This window comes from Drosophila gunungcola (assembly GCF_025200985.1).
Source record: "Drosophila gunungcola strain Sukarami chromosome 2R unlocalized genomic scaffold, Dgunungcola_SK_2 000006F, whole genome shotgun sequence".
NCBI lineage: Eukaryota > Metazoa > Arthropoda > Insecta > Diptera > Drosophilidae > Drosophila > Drosophila gunungcola.
The window spans coordinates 1,451,561-1,470,519 of NW_026453168.1; the positions used below are offsets into that span (position 1 = coordinate 1,451,561).

Sequence of the window (18,959 nt, forward strand, 5' to 3'; positions counted from 1 at the left end):
CTCTGTAGCACTTAGCTCGGAGAAAAAGAGTTAAATTGCAATTGGTTGTTAGTTCAAAATTTGTTCCCTTAAAGTATTATTTAGATAACTGATGTTTTTTGGAATATTGTTTTTGCCAATTCAAGATATACATTTTAAAGTAGTCAACTTATTAAATCCTATATTGAACGTATTGAAATTAACCAAATCATAGAAATATAGCTTTTTAATTCAAAAACAGATTTTTGTTGTTTTAGTCAATTTGATGAATTCGAATAATAATCGGATTAAATTTAAATTAAATCAAAAATGACAGTAGCAACAAATCCTTTGATCAGCTTCTGTTTGTGTTTAGTAGTTGTAACCACCCCTACATAAAGTACTTTCCTATTGAAGGCAGAGCTCCCACTGCCACTTGGCAGCCCCAGCTGGGTATTTGATTTACCATCAGTGCTGCGAACATGTTTTTAGTCATCGAAGGGAGTTGCTTATCGGATGGTTATCAGGATTTGTGGGCCGCTTGGCGGCACTTGGCAAACGAATTAAGACTCGTTACACTTTCATAGCCTGCGCTCAATTTGCGAGCTGCCAGCTGGCGGCAGCTCCTCCTCCTCCTTTTCTAACTCGAACATCCTTCAGCAAGGACTACCTACCTATGCAATCGTGCAATTTGAGCGGCACAAATGCCTGCTCACGGCAATTGATTTATGCCTGCGACGTGACTTCATTTCGGAGCTGGATTCGGGGTATGGGCTGCAGCACCTGTTGTCGTCTCTGCTCTTATTAAATTAACAAAATAAGAACCTCATCGCCGTGTGCTTGTGTGTAGGCGTGCCTATCCTGGCCAGGCCAAATCCGATGCCATTATGCATTATAACTGTATAAACAAATCGTGTGCGTGCCAACCCCCATCGAAATACGTGCCTAGCACAGGAACAAAAAACACTCAAATCCTCCAATCTGGATACTGGATCCCGAGTCCTGGCCAGACCCCCGGCTCGTGTGTCAATCAAGTTAAATGTTAATGAATTACTCGGCATCGGTACAAGGATATGCTGACAGGACCAAGGCGAATGCGGCCGACAAGTTGTTTTTCTTTCCACACACTCTTGTTTACCTATTTCTTCTGCTGCGGTTGGGCTGTCTTAATGTTCAGATCTTCAGAGCAGTGTGGGTGACTTTAAGAGGCTTTGGTCAAGCCAAACACAAGAAATACAAAAACAAAGAAAATGTATACCTTTCACTATTCGTTTGCTCAGTATGCATATTTTGAATAGCCACAAATACAAGATTAAAATAAATTGATTCAAAATTAAATAGTATAACATTAACTTTTTATATTTTTTGGTGTCCGAATTTTTTTTTTTTGTTACTTTTTTTTTAAGTTTTGTTATAAAAGCCGAATGTTTTTGAAATATTTTTTTATAGCTAACACTACATGTATAACAATGAAGTATCTTAAATATACGTTTATTTCCACAGGGAAATTTTTGCTTAAAATCGAATTATAGAAATATGCAACTGATTGATAATAATAATAACTAATACAATTCTACTTCTGATAATGACTTCTGCAACGCATGAGAATTTTTGAGTTTTAAATTGACAACTACTTGCGAATAAGTATTTTCCCAGAACGAAAATAACTTTTTAAGGGGTAACTACCTGCCGAAACTCCAATCTAAGCCCATTTATTCACTACCATTGCCATGGTCAAAATGGAAAGACGTTAGCCTATCTACTCGTGAGCCGCCTGTCGTCGTCCTTCTGATTCTGATGACTGTCAGCGAACAGGGGCGAAATAAATCGTTGCATACTTACGTGCGCAAACAATTTTCGCTCTTGCTTTCGCCTGCGAAAATCGAGGAACGCGGGGACTACGTGTCATTGAATTCATTACGCTGTCAGTCCGTTTTTTTCTGGGCGTATGCAGTAGATTAAACCAGCAAAAACAAGGCAAAAAAATATTACGCTTAAGCTATTTGCATGTTGAAATGAAATAATTAATTAACGCTGTCGCTGGCGGGAATCGTGATTTGGTTTCCAAACAGCGCCGTTTTATGTGTAATGTGTGCAAATGATCCATCAACACCAGTCAAAAGGTCGAAAAATATTCAAATTGTTGGCTTATTTTTTCTGCATCGACATGTGTACATTCGACACTAATGACGATGGATGCCAGCTTTTATCCGCGAAAATAAATAAGAAATCGCAATCGCTTTAAAACTAACCAACGAAATGAATTAATTACAATCCAATTATATAATCATTGCAATTAATTGTTGATCCGCAAAAGGCAATTAAAAATTTCACAGAGAATGGTAGGAAAACTAATTACTGCAAATGTCTACATGCGGTTAACCAAATTTGAGTATTTGGCAAACGTAAATGCCCAAATAATTCACATAAATTATCTGGTTATTGAAATAATCTTTTACGCGATTAATATGCTCTTTTAGCTTAATGATTTTTTTTTATTGTAATATGCCTCGGAGGCATTCACGCCAAACAAGACTTGTATTTGATTATACCATAGAGTTTAACCTTTAGCTAAATAAACAAAAAATAAATTATTTATTACAATTGAATTATTAATAAAGTTTTATTTTATATTTAAAGCAAATTTAATTTGTGTATATATATTTACAAATTTTGCTTCTGATGGTTTAAAGCCATTACTCTAAATAATTATTATCCGAATAAACATTTTTACTAAACATACCACAAAGATGAATTATACATTTCGAGTTAATTCACTTTAAAGTGCCCTGGCATGGAAGGTTAATAAATTATGCTAAATTTTCTGTAGTCTTTTTACAGCTGGCCCAAACAAAGGACTGCAAGTTTGTCATTGCCAAGGCAACAGTGCAATCGAAGGGGAATTTCTACCAATTGTTGGCTTGATTTGTTCTGAAATTTTATTATGGTAACGAATGCCGTTCATTCTCTTCAGCTTTGCAACAAATGCGATTTGAGTCGATTGATTTTCACCAACGATTCGATTGCCAAGTGCAATATGCTGGGTCTTGAACCATTCAATGTCTTGGCTACAAATCCGAGAATTTGCTATAATTCTCGTGATAGCTGTGAAAACTTACTTTAACTATAGCTATAGTAGTTATAATTAGTCAAAAAAAGTTTTAATATTGCATATCTGCAAACTGGCTTGCTAAGTATGGTAGCATTGATAAAATTATATTTTATTTTATTGTTATTTATGGACTTTGCCCTTTTTTTCTATAAGGCTTGGACCCTTCTTCTGTCCGATTTCTATTACTTAGTTTTGCTCTTTGTTCTCTGCTATTGGGAATTTGAGCTGTCCTGAAATGTGCTAAAATAATGTGTTTCGTTGATAAAACTTTTCCCACTCAATGCTCTCATAACACTTCAGATTTATGGTCCGTGCTATCGGTGCTCCGTTGCTTCCCTCCGGCGAATTGGGTAAGTGAAACCGCACGGGCCAATGGCCATAAATAAATGTGGAATATCGGCTAGCAAATCTCATTACGTGGACCCCGGCCATCTTGGCCTGCGAGAATCGATGAAATTTTCCATCTGCGAAACCCAATCCCACCCAGAAGCAGCTTATCTGCGGTTGTCGATTGGTCAAGAGGAGTGCATATTCCCCAGATAAATTGTACATTGCATTGCAAGATTTCGCTGCGGCAATTCGATCGGCTTCACACACTTAACGAGCGTGTTTAAGTGAATTTTGCGGTTGCCAGTAATGTATAAATTAATAGCCTTCATGCCAATGACGGAAAAAAGAAAGGTCGAAAAATGCGAACACAGAAGGCATACAGCAGTTATTGCAATTGCTCAACGTCGAGCTGAACAAAGAAGGCTTAAAGTTTCCATTTTAAGTGTCGACCAGCTGAAAAAATGAGATTCACTTCAGAATCAAAAACCAAAAAGAAACCTATATAGGTATCTTGGCCAATTAATTATAGTTTCATTTAATGAACGAAATAGTCTTTTGCTGAAATTGTTTTTTTAAATTATTTTCGTAAAAAATTAATTTTAATGCCTGTAAATTTGTTAAGTTGATACAAAGCCCTATGTTCGAAAATATCTGCAGGCAGATTGTCATCAATTATTTGCGCTTACTATAATGCATTGCAGGGCTTTAATTTGCAGTCGGCATGATTGCCGAGTTAAATTCCATAAATGTTTTACATCAAGTGGCAGCAGGCCAATGCATTTTCCACAAAAAGCACCAAGCGGATAACGTAAAAGCGAACTATGAGCATTTTCTGAAATTTTGAATGAACGTGTAGTAGAAATTATAATGGAATACGAATCTTTGGCAAATATTCTAATTATCAGTTGCATGCACACTTCCTTTCAGAAGCGCAGACACATTGGGGCAATGAAATAGTTTTGGCCCCAGCACAGTTGTAAGATGAGCTTAAGTTTGCCAACTTCAGCCAGCAGGAATATTATTATTTTTTTGCTGTTGACTCTTATCTCAGTTGCCAACTATTTTGCCCTGGCTCTGGGAAAAGCGTTTTGCCCCGCCCCCTCCCCTCGCAATCCCATCGGCTTTTGGCCTCTAAAGTAGCCATGCGGGCGCAAATATTTTAACCTACAGGGCAGGACAAAAAAAAACCGGGCCAAGAGATGGAGGCGGGGTCGGGGTTGGCCAAGTAAATAAATGTTTTCGAGATAAACTGGCGCTTTGTGTGTCGTTTTGGGTGCTCCGATTTGCGCCCCTCTGCTTAAAGGTCCTTAAAGCGTTCTGAATTTTTTGCACTTTGCATGCCAACGCTAAAAATTTGCAGCATGCCCACGGGCTGTCCGCCGTCCAAGTCCAAGTCCAATATGGCAAACTCTGGAGGACCCCCCAACCCCCTGTTTATATGTCGGTCGGTACGTGACTTTGGCACGCGTCGCGTTCCGTCTGCCGACCCACGGTCATTTGCCATTGTTGGTCATTAATTTGAAGGCAAGTGTGTTTGGGGTTTAACCAGCGAGCGCGCGCCTTTCGTCACCAAAAACCGCACACGTACATCCCGGGAGTAAAACGTCGACAGGGTGTCCAATTTATATTTGGGTCAGGGAACTTCGAGTACCTTGGTGATAAGTCAACCAAATCAGCTTATCTGGTCTAACTTTTTAATCATTGAAGTATTTTAAAGCCACCATATCTAATCAGCGAAAGCTTAATATTTTCCTTAAATAAATATGTTCCTATTCTCTACATTAAAATAAAAGCGACTATGTTTTTTAATATGCTTACTAGCATTTAGTTTAGTGCAACTAAATTCAATTTAAGTAATAACGATTCAATTTTCGAACTTTTAATTTTAAGCAAAAAAAGAGGCTTTTAAATTTGTTAAAATTTGTTAAAATATGTGGGTTATAGTACTTAAAACTTTATCTAACTATTTACAAAATGTTACCTTTACAAACCTTAATGTACTCAATTATAACAAATACAGTTTTTAAAAAATATTAAATTTAAATGTTTTTGGTAAGTTTTGCATTTAAGGAATCGAACCTATATAAAAATAGTATTGCTAAAGGCATATTTCTCGATCGCCAGCTTAAACCCTTTATTTAATTGCGAATTAAAGTAATTCGTAGTAGTAGTAAAGTAGTCACCCTGTATGAGAGCATATGCTTCGACCACTTTGTCATCCGACTCACGTACGGGACTCTCGTATGCCCGCCTCGAAAAGGATTGTCCACGCTTTTGGTCGAGTTTAGCCCTTTGTCCTTGGCCATCAGCTCGATTAGATGTTGTGGCCTGGCTGCGTCCTTGCGGTCATGTTTTGTGGATTCAACCTAGCTGACCGTCTGGTGTGGTCCATTGCCACGGGAAGGAAGGGACCCGGTTTCGAGGTGTCGGAGAGCTAGAGAGCGTTAAAAAATGTTTTAGCAGCGCATTTTTGAGGTTAACAGCGTGCACGTGCTGGCCCAAAAGAAGAGGGGTTAAAGAGGGGGGCGGCTGGGTTTTGGCCAAAAGGTGGCGACAATGGCGTTGAGTGCTGAAAGCCACCAGGACTGGGCCAAGAGATTTATCTAGCCGCGCTGTACGTGATGGCAACAATCGTGTCAACCGCCGCCGGACTGCCATGAATTATGACGAATATGTTCGAGTGTATATGGTACATCCAAGTGGATGCCTTGTAAATCTCGGCCAAATCTCAGGCAGGCGTGTGCTCCCAAGAAAGACAAATAAACTGCAATCGTTGGGGCATAAATCCTAATTCAAGTTTGATTATCTCTCTCATGGGGAAGCGTGGCTTTAAGGCAGTTGCCTGCTGCAGCTGGCTGGAAGCCAAACAAAGGCTTAATGTGGCTGGGAGGCGGTGCTATCGGATGCTCCACATTCAAATTCCCAGGACCAGGACCAGGTCCACAGTCCCCAAGTCTCAATTCCCAGACGAGCATTAACGAACGTTTCCATTGCCTGCACAGTGAAAATGGAGATACTTCATATCAAGATTTTTCCTTCTATCAAGATCAAAACTTTTTAAAAGTCAGCAGAGAAGTTATTTATACAGAAAGAGTTAGTTGGTGCTCCTATTTTGAAAGCAAAATTACTTTTTTTTATTAGAATATAAAATAATGTTATTAGATATTCCAAAAATAATATAAGGTTTAAGTGTGCTATGTGGCTTATAAATATTATAATAATTAAAATTAATTAATTAAAATTATAATCGGCGTTACATAGTATTCCTTAAAATTTAAAACTATCTATAAAATAATGTTTACTTTTACATGTATGTTTCACTTGTCACTTCTTTGTTGTTGATTTTAAAAAATTCAATGTGTTTTTGTTTTTTTTTGCTAAAACTAGATAGTTAACTTTGTAAGAAAATAATATTTTATAAAGGGCATTGAAAACAAATAAAAAGTAAAAATATTAATATATATATGTCGGAACCATTCAATGGTTTAGCATACATAACTAATAGCTCAATCTACATATATAAAAGTTATTGGAAACTCTTTTTTAATTCCAGTTTTTGTTATACTAAGTTTACCAAAGTATGCTCATTATTATAATTTATTTAATGTTTATTATTATTTATTATTTTGTTGTAAGGAACCGAGTTATTTTCTCAGTGCTAGGTGTTTCAATTCAGCCCAAACCCTTTGGATAACCGAAAGTCATGGAGAAACCTGGATCATTAAATCCGAGCAGCCATTAACATTTACGATTTCGCATCCGGGGGTCAACCGCCAGATGTTTGCCATCAAGGATTGGATTTGAACCGAAATGCCAATTGGTAGGCGTTTAACAGGCAATGGCAACTGAGAACTGCAAACGGAAAACTGCAAACTGAAAACACAACCTGTGATATGTGAAGTGGCAGATGCGATTCTGGAAATCGACAAGGACCCTCGTCCATTTGTTTGCCGTTTTTCGGGTTGGCCCGGTGTGATCGCCTTAGTGAGTCAGTGGGCCGGAAAGCGAGCAAAGATTTGCATCCAGCTGGGGTTGCGTCTATAGTTTTGCATTTTAATAGGCTCTTAACTGCCGACCATTTGCACTCTGCTTGTTTATGCTGCCACAATTCTGGGGAAGTGAGTTTGGGTCCATTTGGTCAGGTGTGGCTACCCATTTCCACAGAGGTTTGTATGCTATCGCATTTTCGGTTTGGCCAATTTTCGGTCCACTCGTTCTCCTGAACCAAGTATGCTTTTAAATGCCCAAACAGCCGGGGGGTTTTGTTTAAGCTCGAAATGGTTGCGTTGGGCTAGCAATCGGGATAATTGTTTCGTGCAATTAGCCGAGGTTGCATTGCTTGGATACCAAAGTTAATACCTCAGACTGCCATCACGGCAAACAGTAGTTAATTAATTCACATTTGATCAAGTGGAATTAGTCTTTAGAGCTCAGACAGCTTGACTATTGTGTGCAGAATCAAAATTACGGAAAGTGGCAGCAGCCGAAATGAGGAGCTTAATGCATAAATATAAACCTTTATTCAAAACATTTTATAAAATAATGTTATATTAGAGAGACGTTTTAAAAGCTTTTACAAAAAAAAAAAAAAACTTTTGTTGGGTTTCAATGATATGTACAAATACAAATCACATATGTGAATTGAAAATGTTATCCAGTTTAGCCGGATCTCAATATTCAATCCTTTGGACAATCAAAAAGGTCTGTGTTTTGATGATAGCTGCGTTAAGATCTTTTGGCATAGTCTTAGTAAAACTAAATTTTAATGACAGCTTTTTGCCTTGATGTGTGGCCATCATGAGGAGTACCGTCATCATCATCAACGTCATCGGGGGCACTGATGCCAGTGCCAAGTCACGTTTTCGCTTGGATTCTCTTGGCTTTCGGCGTTGTCTCTGCTTTCTTTTCAGTTTTCCCCCCAAAAGTAACCCCGTTTTCTTGCCGCGGTCTTTGTTCGTGTGAGATTTGTGACGTGACGAGTTGCCACGCTAATGCACGCCCTGCAAAGTATGCAATAAATTGTACGCTGCTGGAAGGGCACCTTTGGGTGTGTATGAGGAAACTAGAAGGATTCACTATCATCTATATCATAAGCATTAACAGCTTTTACTTACGTCGTGACAGTCGCTTTAGCACTCGACACAAAAGCAAATACCACCATCCGGGCCAGAGGATGCAGTGATTTCTCAGGCATGCCACAAACTGTTTGCTTAACAAGTTCCTGCCGCACACTTTATGTTTGTTCCCACACACTCAGCGGCTGCAACCGCATAAAAGCCCCCGCCCGGTAAACAAACAAAGCGGAATCCCCCGCCGGTCTGGGTCTAAAGTTAAAGCATTTCAGCCGCTGGATCTCCTTTTTTGCGGTCACTAGCTGAGAAACCTTTGGCATGCCCGGCACGTCTCGATTCGTTTAAAACTTCAACCCAACGCCGGTAAAAATCAAATTCAATTAGCTCACATGCGTGGATGGAGTAAAACCTGTGTGTTTCGAAGTCGTCTTCTCTTGTATTGCTATTAAGTTTAATTGAATTGATTGGTATAAAATTATACCTTTGTAAGAACTAATAAATATCTTATAGATTTAAAAAAATAATTTTAAGATTTTTTCAACTGAGTTACTAGCAGAAAACCTCCGCTGAGAAGTATCTTTTAAATCGTTTCGAAAAAAAAATATAAAAGCCAAATAGTTTTACTAGGCCAAGTAGTTTTTTAACCAAGAAGGTTTTCCCTTATTAGTAAGGTTTAAAGTGGTCCAACTATAAATATTTGCGGATACAAAGTATTTTTCCTTGCAAGTCGGATTCAGCAATTCGAAATGTAAATTTTTTAATATAAATATTTGGTGTTACACAGTGTTGTTCATTGCAACTACTCTGTGTTGAGTGGATAAATAAACTGGTTTTAGGAAGAGCACAATATAAACTTTTTTTTTTCGAGCATTTTTTTATTTTTATTGCAAGCACTTTCGCCGGGTAGTAGTTTGTTTTAAGGGTAACAATAGCTTATCATGGTTGCATAACATAAAGGGAGTAATCAAATGAACACCCAAAATCCGATTTTTAAGAGGATGATGGTAAAAGCAACCGCCGCCATTAAGATTTTACATCCATTGTCCTCTGTCGAAGAATCGACTAGAAGCGTTGAGCTGTGGGCCGGGGTCAACTCCGTTGGCACTGTTAGTCTAAATGAGCCCGTTGCCTCTTCGTACGAGGGCGGCGGTGCTTCAAGCGGCACATTGGGAGACTGCGGAGGATCGCTCATGGACGTTTTTAATATTTCTGCCGAAGAAGGGTATTTTTCCTCTTTTTGTTATTTTTAGTCTTAGGCTTCACGGAAAATGTTTTGATCAGTTTAATTTTCACCGTTGAGCTAACGTAATACTAGCTACCACACTTTCTATACATTAATTCAGACAAATAAAGCAAATGTGTTGCGTCAACCAGCACTTCAGAAATGAAATACAAAAAAAAAAAAATGCGAAGAAAACAACCTTTCAATGCGCGACCTAGAATCAAATTAATCTTCTGAACACGCTTTTCGGACCTCTTGACGATTTCTGATAAGTAATTTTTAAACACATGACTCATGGCTTCTGCACTTAAAAAAAAATGTTTTCCCCCAAAAACTAGAAAAACTAGCGTTGACGTAACCTTTGACTTGCAAATATTTTACATAAATGTATCAATTTAAAAAAAAAGATAGGCCGCTTTATGATGAAATGCAACCTATAAGCATTTCTGAGCTGTCTTTTCAACAAAATTATTTCAGTTTTCCCTTGAAAATTATTTTTAAAAGTGTTTGAAATACTAGAAAAAAAATGTTTTTCTTTGTTTTTTTAGCAACAAAGCATTTTATTCTATGTAGAGTAAGATCACATCAATAACAATATTTTTTTAAGCTACAAATATTTTCTTTGAGTGAAGCGTTATAATTTTTTGTTCAAACCGAATTTCGGAATTACTTTATGTAGATGAGCTGATAAGAATTATAAAAACTTGGCAATTGGTGCCCAATTTATTTATTTTGATTTTTGGTTGCAGAGAAACGGGGATCTTATTGTCAAGGGACTCGTATTTCAGAATTCGAAAACATCTAAAAACTATAAAGTTATAGGTTTAAAATCAGCAACTTTTAGCATGAATTCAAAATAAGTTCTTTGAAATGTAGACATAAATAAAAAACAAAAAAAATACAAATAAAAATTTAATTATTTTTTGTTTGGACAATTTTTTAATGGTATTTCTAAGTGAAAATGTGACAGAAATCAGGCTAAAAATCGAAACTTCGCTGTGGCGTCGTATATCTATTAAAACCACTACGGCAAAAATAATAGTGGGGAATATCGGTTATGGTGAACTCATTGTCTAGTCCAGATCCAAATCTGCCGACTGACCCAGAGACTCCTTGCAGTTGGGGCAGTAGTGGTGTACCACTTTGCAGTCATCGATGAAGAAAGGGTACAGGCAGCAACCCAGTCCGAAGCTGAACAAGCAAATGAAGTACGAGGCCACGTAAGTCAACACTCCGGCCCGGGTGATGGTGGTCGTCAAGATTTCGGCATGGCACGATGGACAGAGCATGTGCGTCGAAGTGCGACCCAGCGTCTCCTCAGTGGTCACTGCTCTGGTACTTTCATTTGCCGATATATTCGGATCCCAGCCTGTTGCCTCCTGATACGAGGGTGGGGGCCCATTATCCATTATGCCCTTATCTCAAAAGTTGAAGGGGAAGGCGATTTTTTTATTAAGATTTTTTCGCAGATGGCTCTTGCTGTTGTTTAATTCTCATCACAACTCTTCGCGAGACTTACATATTGGAATTACAAAAAACCAGAATTTAAATTTGTTAGTAATAGTTAAATGTTTAAAAGTAAACAATTTTTAGTTATAAACATAAATCTCAAAGTTGATTATGTTCACTCGGAATAGCCAACCTTTGTATTTCACAGATTGAAATAAACTTATTGTGTGGGTGTGCTTTGCTGAGTTTTTGTGGTTTTTGATAAGCAGTTTTCGAGTTCAAGAAAAACGACACAGAAATTTCTGTTGAAATTTTGTTGGAACAGTATATGCATTCGTGGAAAAGTAATAAGTACTACAAATTTATAAAAGCTCAACATTTTTGTTCAAAGTATGGTTATTAAGTATGCTTTTTAATGACCTCGAGGGAAAATAGACTTTTCGACTCAAAAAAGTAAGTAAAAGTAAAGAAGTTAATCTAGAAAATTTAAATAATTTATTTAGATTCAAATAAAAGGACTATAACTACAATAAATAATTAAATAAAACCGAATTGAGAAATCTTATCCTAAAGAAGTACGGTTCCCAGGGACGCCTTGCAGTTGGGGCACGAGTGATGAATCTCGTTGAAGTCATTGATGATGTAAGGGACCAGGCAGGTTCCTAAGCCGCAGGTGACAAAGGTGACCACGAACGAGGCCACGTAGGCAGTCATTCCACGACGAATGACCGTTTTCGTCTCAATAACGTCATGGCACAACGGACAGATCATCTGCGCAGATGAGTTGCCGTCGGTAGTATGGTGGTCTCGTGTGTTGGTGGTCCACGTGGTAGTTTCCTCTGCCGATCTGCTTGGCAACCAGCCCATGGCCTCCTGATACGATGGCGGGGGAGTCAGGGACCTTACAAGGGGATAGTGTACAGGCGCACTTATCGGCGAACTCATTTTGTCCTTATCTTAGATTTGTAAGCCGAAATTGACGCCTTTATTACTTATTCGTTTAGTCACAGATTTTTGATCATTTTATACTTCAGTGGAATTTACTTTTTTTTATTACTATATATTTGCTTCACTACCAACGCAACACATTAATTATACGATGTACGATTATTCTCGTTTTGCACTTCAGATATTAATGCCAAATTAGTTTCAAACTTAAATACAGAGTGGAAGAAGTCAACCACTAAATGCGAGAGCCCGAAGTAAAATGATTTTCTTGATTTGCTTTGCTGAGCCCGACGAATATTGATAAGCGATTCTCGAGAACAAGAGTATACGGATTTGTGGAAACAGTATATGTTTATTACATATTCTTGATAAGCATTAATAGCTGATCTTGGATTTTACACAAAATTGCTGATTGCGTAAGTATTACAAGAAAAAAAAACAACGTGGTGTATAAATTTCATAGCCAACGCTAAACAAGATTAATATTACAATTAAAAGCACGAATTTTAAAATTCCTATAAATAGGTTTATTAGTACATACTATGTGAATGAAGCTTACTTTACAAAAAGGGATTTTGTTTATAGGCCTTGACCTTTGGTGGAGGATGAGAATTGTTTAGAATTAGAATTAAATATTTGTTAAAGCTTAATTTATTTGTGTCACAATATATTATTGCTTTAAATATATGCAAAGTGCTGGAAATGTGTCACATATAAACTAATAACTACTTTATCGTTGTGCAACCCCTCATTTGCAAAGGACATTCGATATGCTAAAACAATATACATTTTTGAACGTCATTAAGCTAAAACGTAGCTACAAATGTTTAATAACTGTAGCCGTGGAAAATGAGACGTTCGCTGTATAAAGACATTTAAAGTTGTGTTTAATTGAATATAGCCACATAAAATTATTTTTTTTCATTTTAAATGCTCCAACCATCACTTCAATTACATACAAAGCTATGCCTGTCAAATTGTAAATAAAGCATCTGTTTTAATTTAATTACATTTTAAATACGAGATTTAATTTAATCACCCGATATCATTCCAATCAAAGGCAACTTAGTGAATCTCAATGGTTCTTTCAAATGTCCCCGAGCGCTCAATTCGATTTATGCAAAGATATTCCCATTGGCATTTAGCTGTTGAGCCCACGAATTTGCATGTATGCATTGGCACACACTGGCAATTCCGACGGAATTCAATAAATATTAAACTCATCCATCACTGTCAGCTTAAGCTGCATGTGGGTCGAGCTTTAATGTCGCCATAAACGCTACGCTTAAAGCACCGTCAAAATGTCTAACGTGTGTGCTAATGAAATATGGCCAACACACACGCAGGCAAACATTCAATTGCCAGTATTGCGTATACGCAATGTGGTCCTAGGTAAGGCGGTGCTGTCAATGAATTTCGGAGGCGGGTGCTTAAAATTAAATTTTTCCTACGGCCAGTTGCAGACGCTGACTGCTGTTCGGTGTTCAAAATTCAAATTTTTCAAAAGCAATTACTCACGATGAGGCTTTGATGTGGCAGCCTAGGTTCTTTGAACTTTCCAAGCCAATATGTATATACTTATACCGAAAAATAAGTAACATAACCGGAATGCCTAGAATGCAAGCGTCGGAATGCCTGAAGTCTGCCAACATATTCTCGGCAGCTATTTCAATTTTGAATGCCAACCACATTGCCCGAAAGAAGCAAAACACCGACAAGCAGCTCGGTTGCCCCATTTTAAGCGACTTTATGGCTAATTAAACGAAATGGAACAGGTCCACGCCTTATTGACGGCGTCAGCAGGTGTATTAAAAATTAATAAAAAGGTAGAACTCAACGAAGATGCTTAACGCTCATGAGTTTGTATGGGGTGCTGCAATGGCTTTTATTGACTCCCGACCGTGTTTCATGGCTTTTAATTAACTTTTCGCATTGGCGTCGCCATGCGAACGGATTTTGTGGCAAAGCTTAGGCAGAAGAGGATTTTAAAGCAGCGTAAATGTGGTGAAATTTTAAAGTAATTTGTAATTTCATTCCAGTATTTGCAGGGCCGCACCACATGGCGTATGATTAATGCGACGCTCGGTAATCTGCACATTTCATTAAATAAATTGTAATTTATCAAAAGCAGAGAGTAGCCGACGAATCACCCCCACAGACAAAGCCACAGCTAAAGCAAATCAAATAAATTACAGACAAGTTGAAAAACTTTGACCATTAAATGCCCTAAATCAAATACGGCCAATGACGACTTGTTGTTAGGTTTTATTTTTTGCTTTTCGTTCGCTTGTTGTTCTAAGTTGCTCTAAGTTGCCCGGCATTTCATTGCAATTGATTTTTGGTGTCAGCTGCACGCTCACCCAGAGACAGACATGTCCAGGTCCTGGCCGCCCATGTTTTCCCACATTTTCCTTGCCACCGAACCCGGTAAACGCTGCGGTTGCGGCTTAAGTTTGTCGGCAAATTGAAAACTTTGTTGGTTAACTCGCCCTCAAGGCGGGGCTGTGGGTATTGCCTGCAAGGCAAGAAATAGCCCCAAGCCCGGGGCACATCAATACAACATTTTTTCGTCGTCATCTCCCCAATACCTCGCTTACAACCCGAATTCAGTCCATTCCCAAATAAACAACCAAACCAGAAGGCTCGGAACGCCTGCTGTGTTCGAATTTCTGGCCTTTCTGCTGATTGCATTAACCAGCCAAAATGGAGTCGAACAATAACGAAAATCAGAGCGGCATTAAGGGCAGAATCGAAGCTGAAGCTGGCCCTTTGAGGGCCAAAGAGTTCGATGATATGCTTAAGATGAAGGGAAGTCATATAAAAAGCATGTGTTAATGAAGTAATGACACATTACCCTGGAATAAAAATCTAGTAACTAAAACCTAATACATTTTTAAACAAAAATTCTATCGCTAAAGGTTAAAAATAATAATAGGGAAAATAATTTTAAATCTAGCACCAAATCATTTCTGTTTTATTCAAAATCCTGCTTAAAATGACTACAAAGTAGATAGTTTAAAAAAAAATTAACAGTTTCATATTTTGCGCTTTAAAGGAACCGAAAAGAATCAGTTCCTACTATTTAAGCTTGAAGCTTTTTAGCTAGCTAACTATAAATAGCTTGTCTTTAGGTGGGAAGAGTGATTTGCTTTTAATATAAATAAATAAACAGGCTGCTGGCCAAATTGAAAGTTTAGGTCCAGCAACCAAATGGAAACTGGTTTAATCTGTTTATAGAAACTTAGGGCCCAATCCTTTGGCCGAAAATGGAAACTGGGCAAAAGCCTCTTACGCTGGCTAGCCAAAATCCCCGACTGCCGCATGGCAGGCATTGTAAACGGAGGGCGTCCTTGGGACAGGATGCACCTGCACCTGCACGGTGGGCTCCTCGTCCAGCTGGACATCGCTGCTGGAGAAGGGCGAGGAGCCGGTTATCTGGCCATAGAGGGGCTGCATCACCCGGATGGTGGCCACCCGCTCCCGCCAGGTGTGCCAGAAGTGCTGCTTGTAGATATGTCCGCCAAACTCAAAGATCATCGGGTGCTCCAGCATCGTTTGGGTTTTCCCAGCGACGCGACCATGTTCAGCATCATGAGATACCGGTTAGCCTTTCGGAAAAAGTGAAACCGGACTAACTGCAGCGGCAGTATGCTGACCAGCTCGAAACTCTCGATTTCCGGATCCAATCCGCCGTCCACGAAACTCGGCTCATCCTCGTACTTGGAGAAGTTGTCGCAGCCAAAGAGCAGGCAATTGCAGGTGAGGCCTATATGATATTGGCGCAGTCCCACTCCGCGGATATCCACCAGGGTGAAGGGATTCTCCACCAGCACCGGCTCGTAGATCTCCTCGAATTCGGCCAGCAAAACTTTCTGCACCCGAAACATCGCCGCCAGCGACACCCAGTTTGTCTATAATTTAATTGAAATGTCAATCAAAGTTTTGCCTGTCTGTTTGTTGGCCTTTGGCTGTCAGCTGTTGTGGTTTTTGTCGCCTGCTGCGGTATCGAAAAACTATCCGACCAAGTCGATTGGATCGTCGCCATGGCTATCACCATCTCCATCGCCGAATGCAAATCACTGCACATCCGATGTCATTGCAACTTGAAGTCGGTGTCTGCATTTGAAGTTAAATTGGCATTTGCAGCTGGAATGGCCGAGTAGAAAGTCATTTAGCATGGCTGATGGGCTAAAATGGTTGCATTAGGTGCACTCAGTTGAGTGCAAAGCGAAGTGCTGATGAGCATAATGATGTCGGCAAAGGGTTTTAAGGAAGTCGGTCAGGTAAGCTGTGTCACTCAACAAGTCTGAAGCGTAAAGAAAAACTATCGTTTTCAATTTTTAAATATTTTATAATTCATTTTTTGTAAGAATGCTTACCAAGAATTGTGCAAAAAAACTTACTTTTGTTCAAACAAAGGAAACTGGTTTTATTAAACTTGCCCATTTTTAAGTTTTTCGTTTGTTGAAATTTGTTGCAGAAAAACTCTAGGTCAGAAGTTTTCTTTTTAAAATTCTTCGTATAAAAGTTGGTAAGATTATACTCCAGCCAAGAGCTCGCAATTAAAAGTATTTTTGCTACATTCTTCACGAAAATGACTTATATGGCTTTACAAATAGTAAAATCTACAAATATATTAAATCATTTTTATAACTGACATTTATAATTTACTTTTTAAATATAAATGTATTTGTGAACTCCTTTTTTTAACAAAGAGTGTGTGCTATCTTTTTAGTAAACTATTTCCCAATGAATAGCAATTGTCAAGCAATTCACTGGCTGGCAATAAATCGTGTAAACTTTATCAATCTCCGAATTAAATATGATTTTCTTATTTCTGATTTTTTTTCCTTAGCAAGGGTCTTCGAAGTTCGTTTTTTTCGCCTTTTTTTGCTACCATAGTTTCTGTTCGACATGGCTACAAGTTACCAGCAATAGTCTTGGCTTATGACTTCCACAGTTCACAGTTTTTCCGTCCCCTTGTTCTGTCAGCGCAAACACTTTTAAAATATTCTGATTTATGACAAACTTTCACCGCCCGTTTGCAACTTTTCTCAGTTGCCATTTGGCACTTTCTACTTTCTACTTTTCACTTTCCACTCTCACGTCCATGTCCTTGCCGACTGCAATGGGTGACAGAATATAAAAGAAAACTCTGGTCCTCGCGGGATGCGATGCGGGCTGCTGATGCTGCTCACTTTGTCAGCCATTTAATTTAGCCACGCTTGCAATTGCAATTGCAATTGCACTTGCTGGGGGAAAACTTGGAGCAGAAAGAGTTATCGCGCGAAGTACTGTGTCAAGTGGCATCTTTGCTGTTTTCAACGTAATTAGTTTGAAGAAAATTACGAGTACGGATGCTGTTACTGATCCAGACGTATAGTTGAACATTACTTATGGCTGCGCTTCACATTTAAGCCGCAAATTCTTTTCAGGCTTACTCTTCTCGTTTTCCTTGTTTTTCATGGAACATACGTATGTCTCTGCTAATTTGGGCAAATTCGACAGGGCATATCAAATTGCATCGCCTGCTTCGGTAATTCGCCATTGATTAAGTGTTCTGTCACAAATCACACAGGATCCATGGTCCCTTAATGAATTCGTATCCAAATGAACAAATGACGTCTGTGGTCGGCGCCTGCAATTGGGAATTAATTACAATTTTCTCGTTTGGCATGTTTATGATGGCACTCTCAATTAATTTCAGGGCTCGTTGGGCAGAATACAATGTATTGATGTTTCTTTGGGAAACTAATTGGGGCTTATACATCAAGTAGACTGCAAACAGCTAGAATATTGGTAAGCTAGTTATCATTTTCTTAAAAAATATTTTTTAAATAACAATTATTAAATGACCAAATCTAACCAAAAGTGATTGCATAACAATATTACTTCCATTTTTTTAACTTGCCGGATAAATTAAATGTTAAACAAGTTCAGACATTTTGGAAATTATTTGTAAAAGTATTATTATACATTTTCTTATAGGCATCTGATATTTTCAAGAAAATTCCTAACGCATGAACCTTTGGATGTGTGACGCAATTAATTTAGCTTTGTGTGAATTGCTCAAGTTCTACGTCGTTGGGGCAATTAATGCCGTAAATGTTTTTCATTGTCTCGATCATAGAGTTTTCTGCTGTTGCCAACAGTTTGCCCATTCAATTTAAGTGGCGACATCAGAGCGCGCTAATGGTCATTGGCTTAAACATTGCCCACAAACTGCATTTCCTCTCGATTCATGTGAGTATCTGACTGGCTTCCGCTTGGCCAAGCACCTGAAATGTGCTTCGGTGCAGCAATTAGGTAAAAGCAGGAGAAACACGCACGCTTACACCGCGACAAATATTGTTTAGAATTGCGGCTAACAAACTTAACAAATTCGAATATGTGAAAGTATTATTCATGGCAACAGTTTAAATTTATCTAATTCGTATTTAAATAAAACAGTTTGGTGCTGTTTCAGAAATCAGTAGAGTTTAGAAAAATTTATAAAGGTTTCAAAAAGTATAAAAAGAAAATCAGAAACATCGTTTTTCGTTATAAATCCATTGGTCTTCAAGATAATTATATATTGCGTACTGCGTAGACACCTTTTAAAACCAATTATGCGATCATGGTGATTTTGAAATTATATTTAAACTTAAACACATGTCTTTGGTCTAATGATAGCTAAAGAAATTACAAAATAAGACTGTGTATTTCTTAAAAGAATGTTCCAAGGAATTCTAAAACTATTTCGCAGAATTTAGTGATACTTGTAAATGCATTTTGAAATCTCTTGTCTTGATCATGAAAATTTTTAGATTTTTTTCTCTGCATTAACATTTAAACGTTTGCAAACCCACAAGTGTGCATGTGTGTTTCC

At 38.2% G+C, this 18,959-nt stretch overlaps 3 protein-coding genes across 3 annotated transcripts; all 3 read right to left on the reverse strand.

Annotated features, from left to right (window-relative positions):
* Positions 1-10,632: 10,632 nt before the first annotated feature.
* Positions 10,633-11,481, reverse strand: LOC128254747 (lipopolysaccharide-induced tumor necrosis factor-alpha factor homolog). The gene has a single exon (XM_052984023.1). It carries the CDS (start codon positions 11,101-11,103, stop codon positions 10,768-10,770), a length of 336 nt encoding a protein of 111 aa, XP_052839983.1. The 5' UTR covers positions 11,104-11,481; the 3' UTR covers positions 10,633-10,767.
* Positions 11,482-11,656: 175 nt separating this feature from the next.
* LOC128254739 (cell death-inducing p53-target protein 1) lies at positions 11,657-12,361 on the reverse strand. The gene has a single exon (XM_052984007.1). The coding sequence runs from the start codon at positions 12,086-12,088 to the stop codon at positions 11,711-11,713; it is 378 nt and encodes a 125-aa protein (XP_052839967.1). The 5' UTR covers positions 12,089-12,361; the 3' UTR covers positions 11,657-11,710.
* Positions 12,362-15,032: 2,671 nt separating this feature from the next.
* On the reverse strand, positions 15,033-16,074 carry LOC128254736 (uncharacterized). The gene is given in 2 exon segments (XM_052984004.1): positions 15,033-15,648; positions 15,651-16,074. Coding segments are annotated over 2 exon segments (588 nt in total). The 5' UTR covers positions 15,979-16,074; the 3' UTR covers positions 15,033-15,388.
* Positions 16,075-18,959: the final 2,885 nt, after the last annotated feature.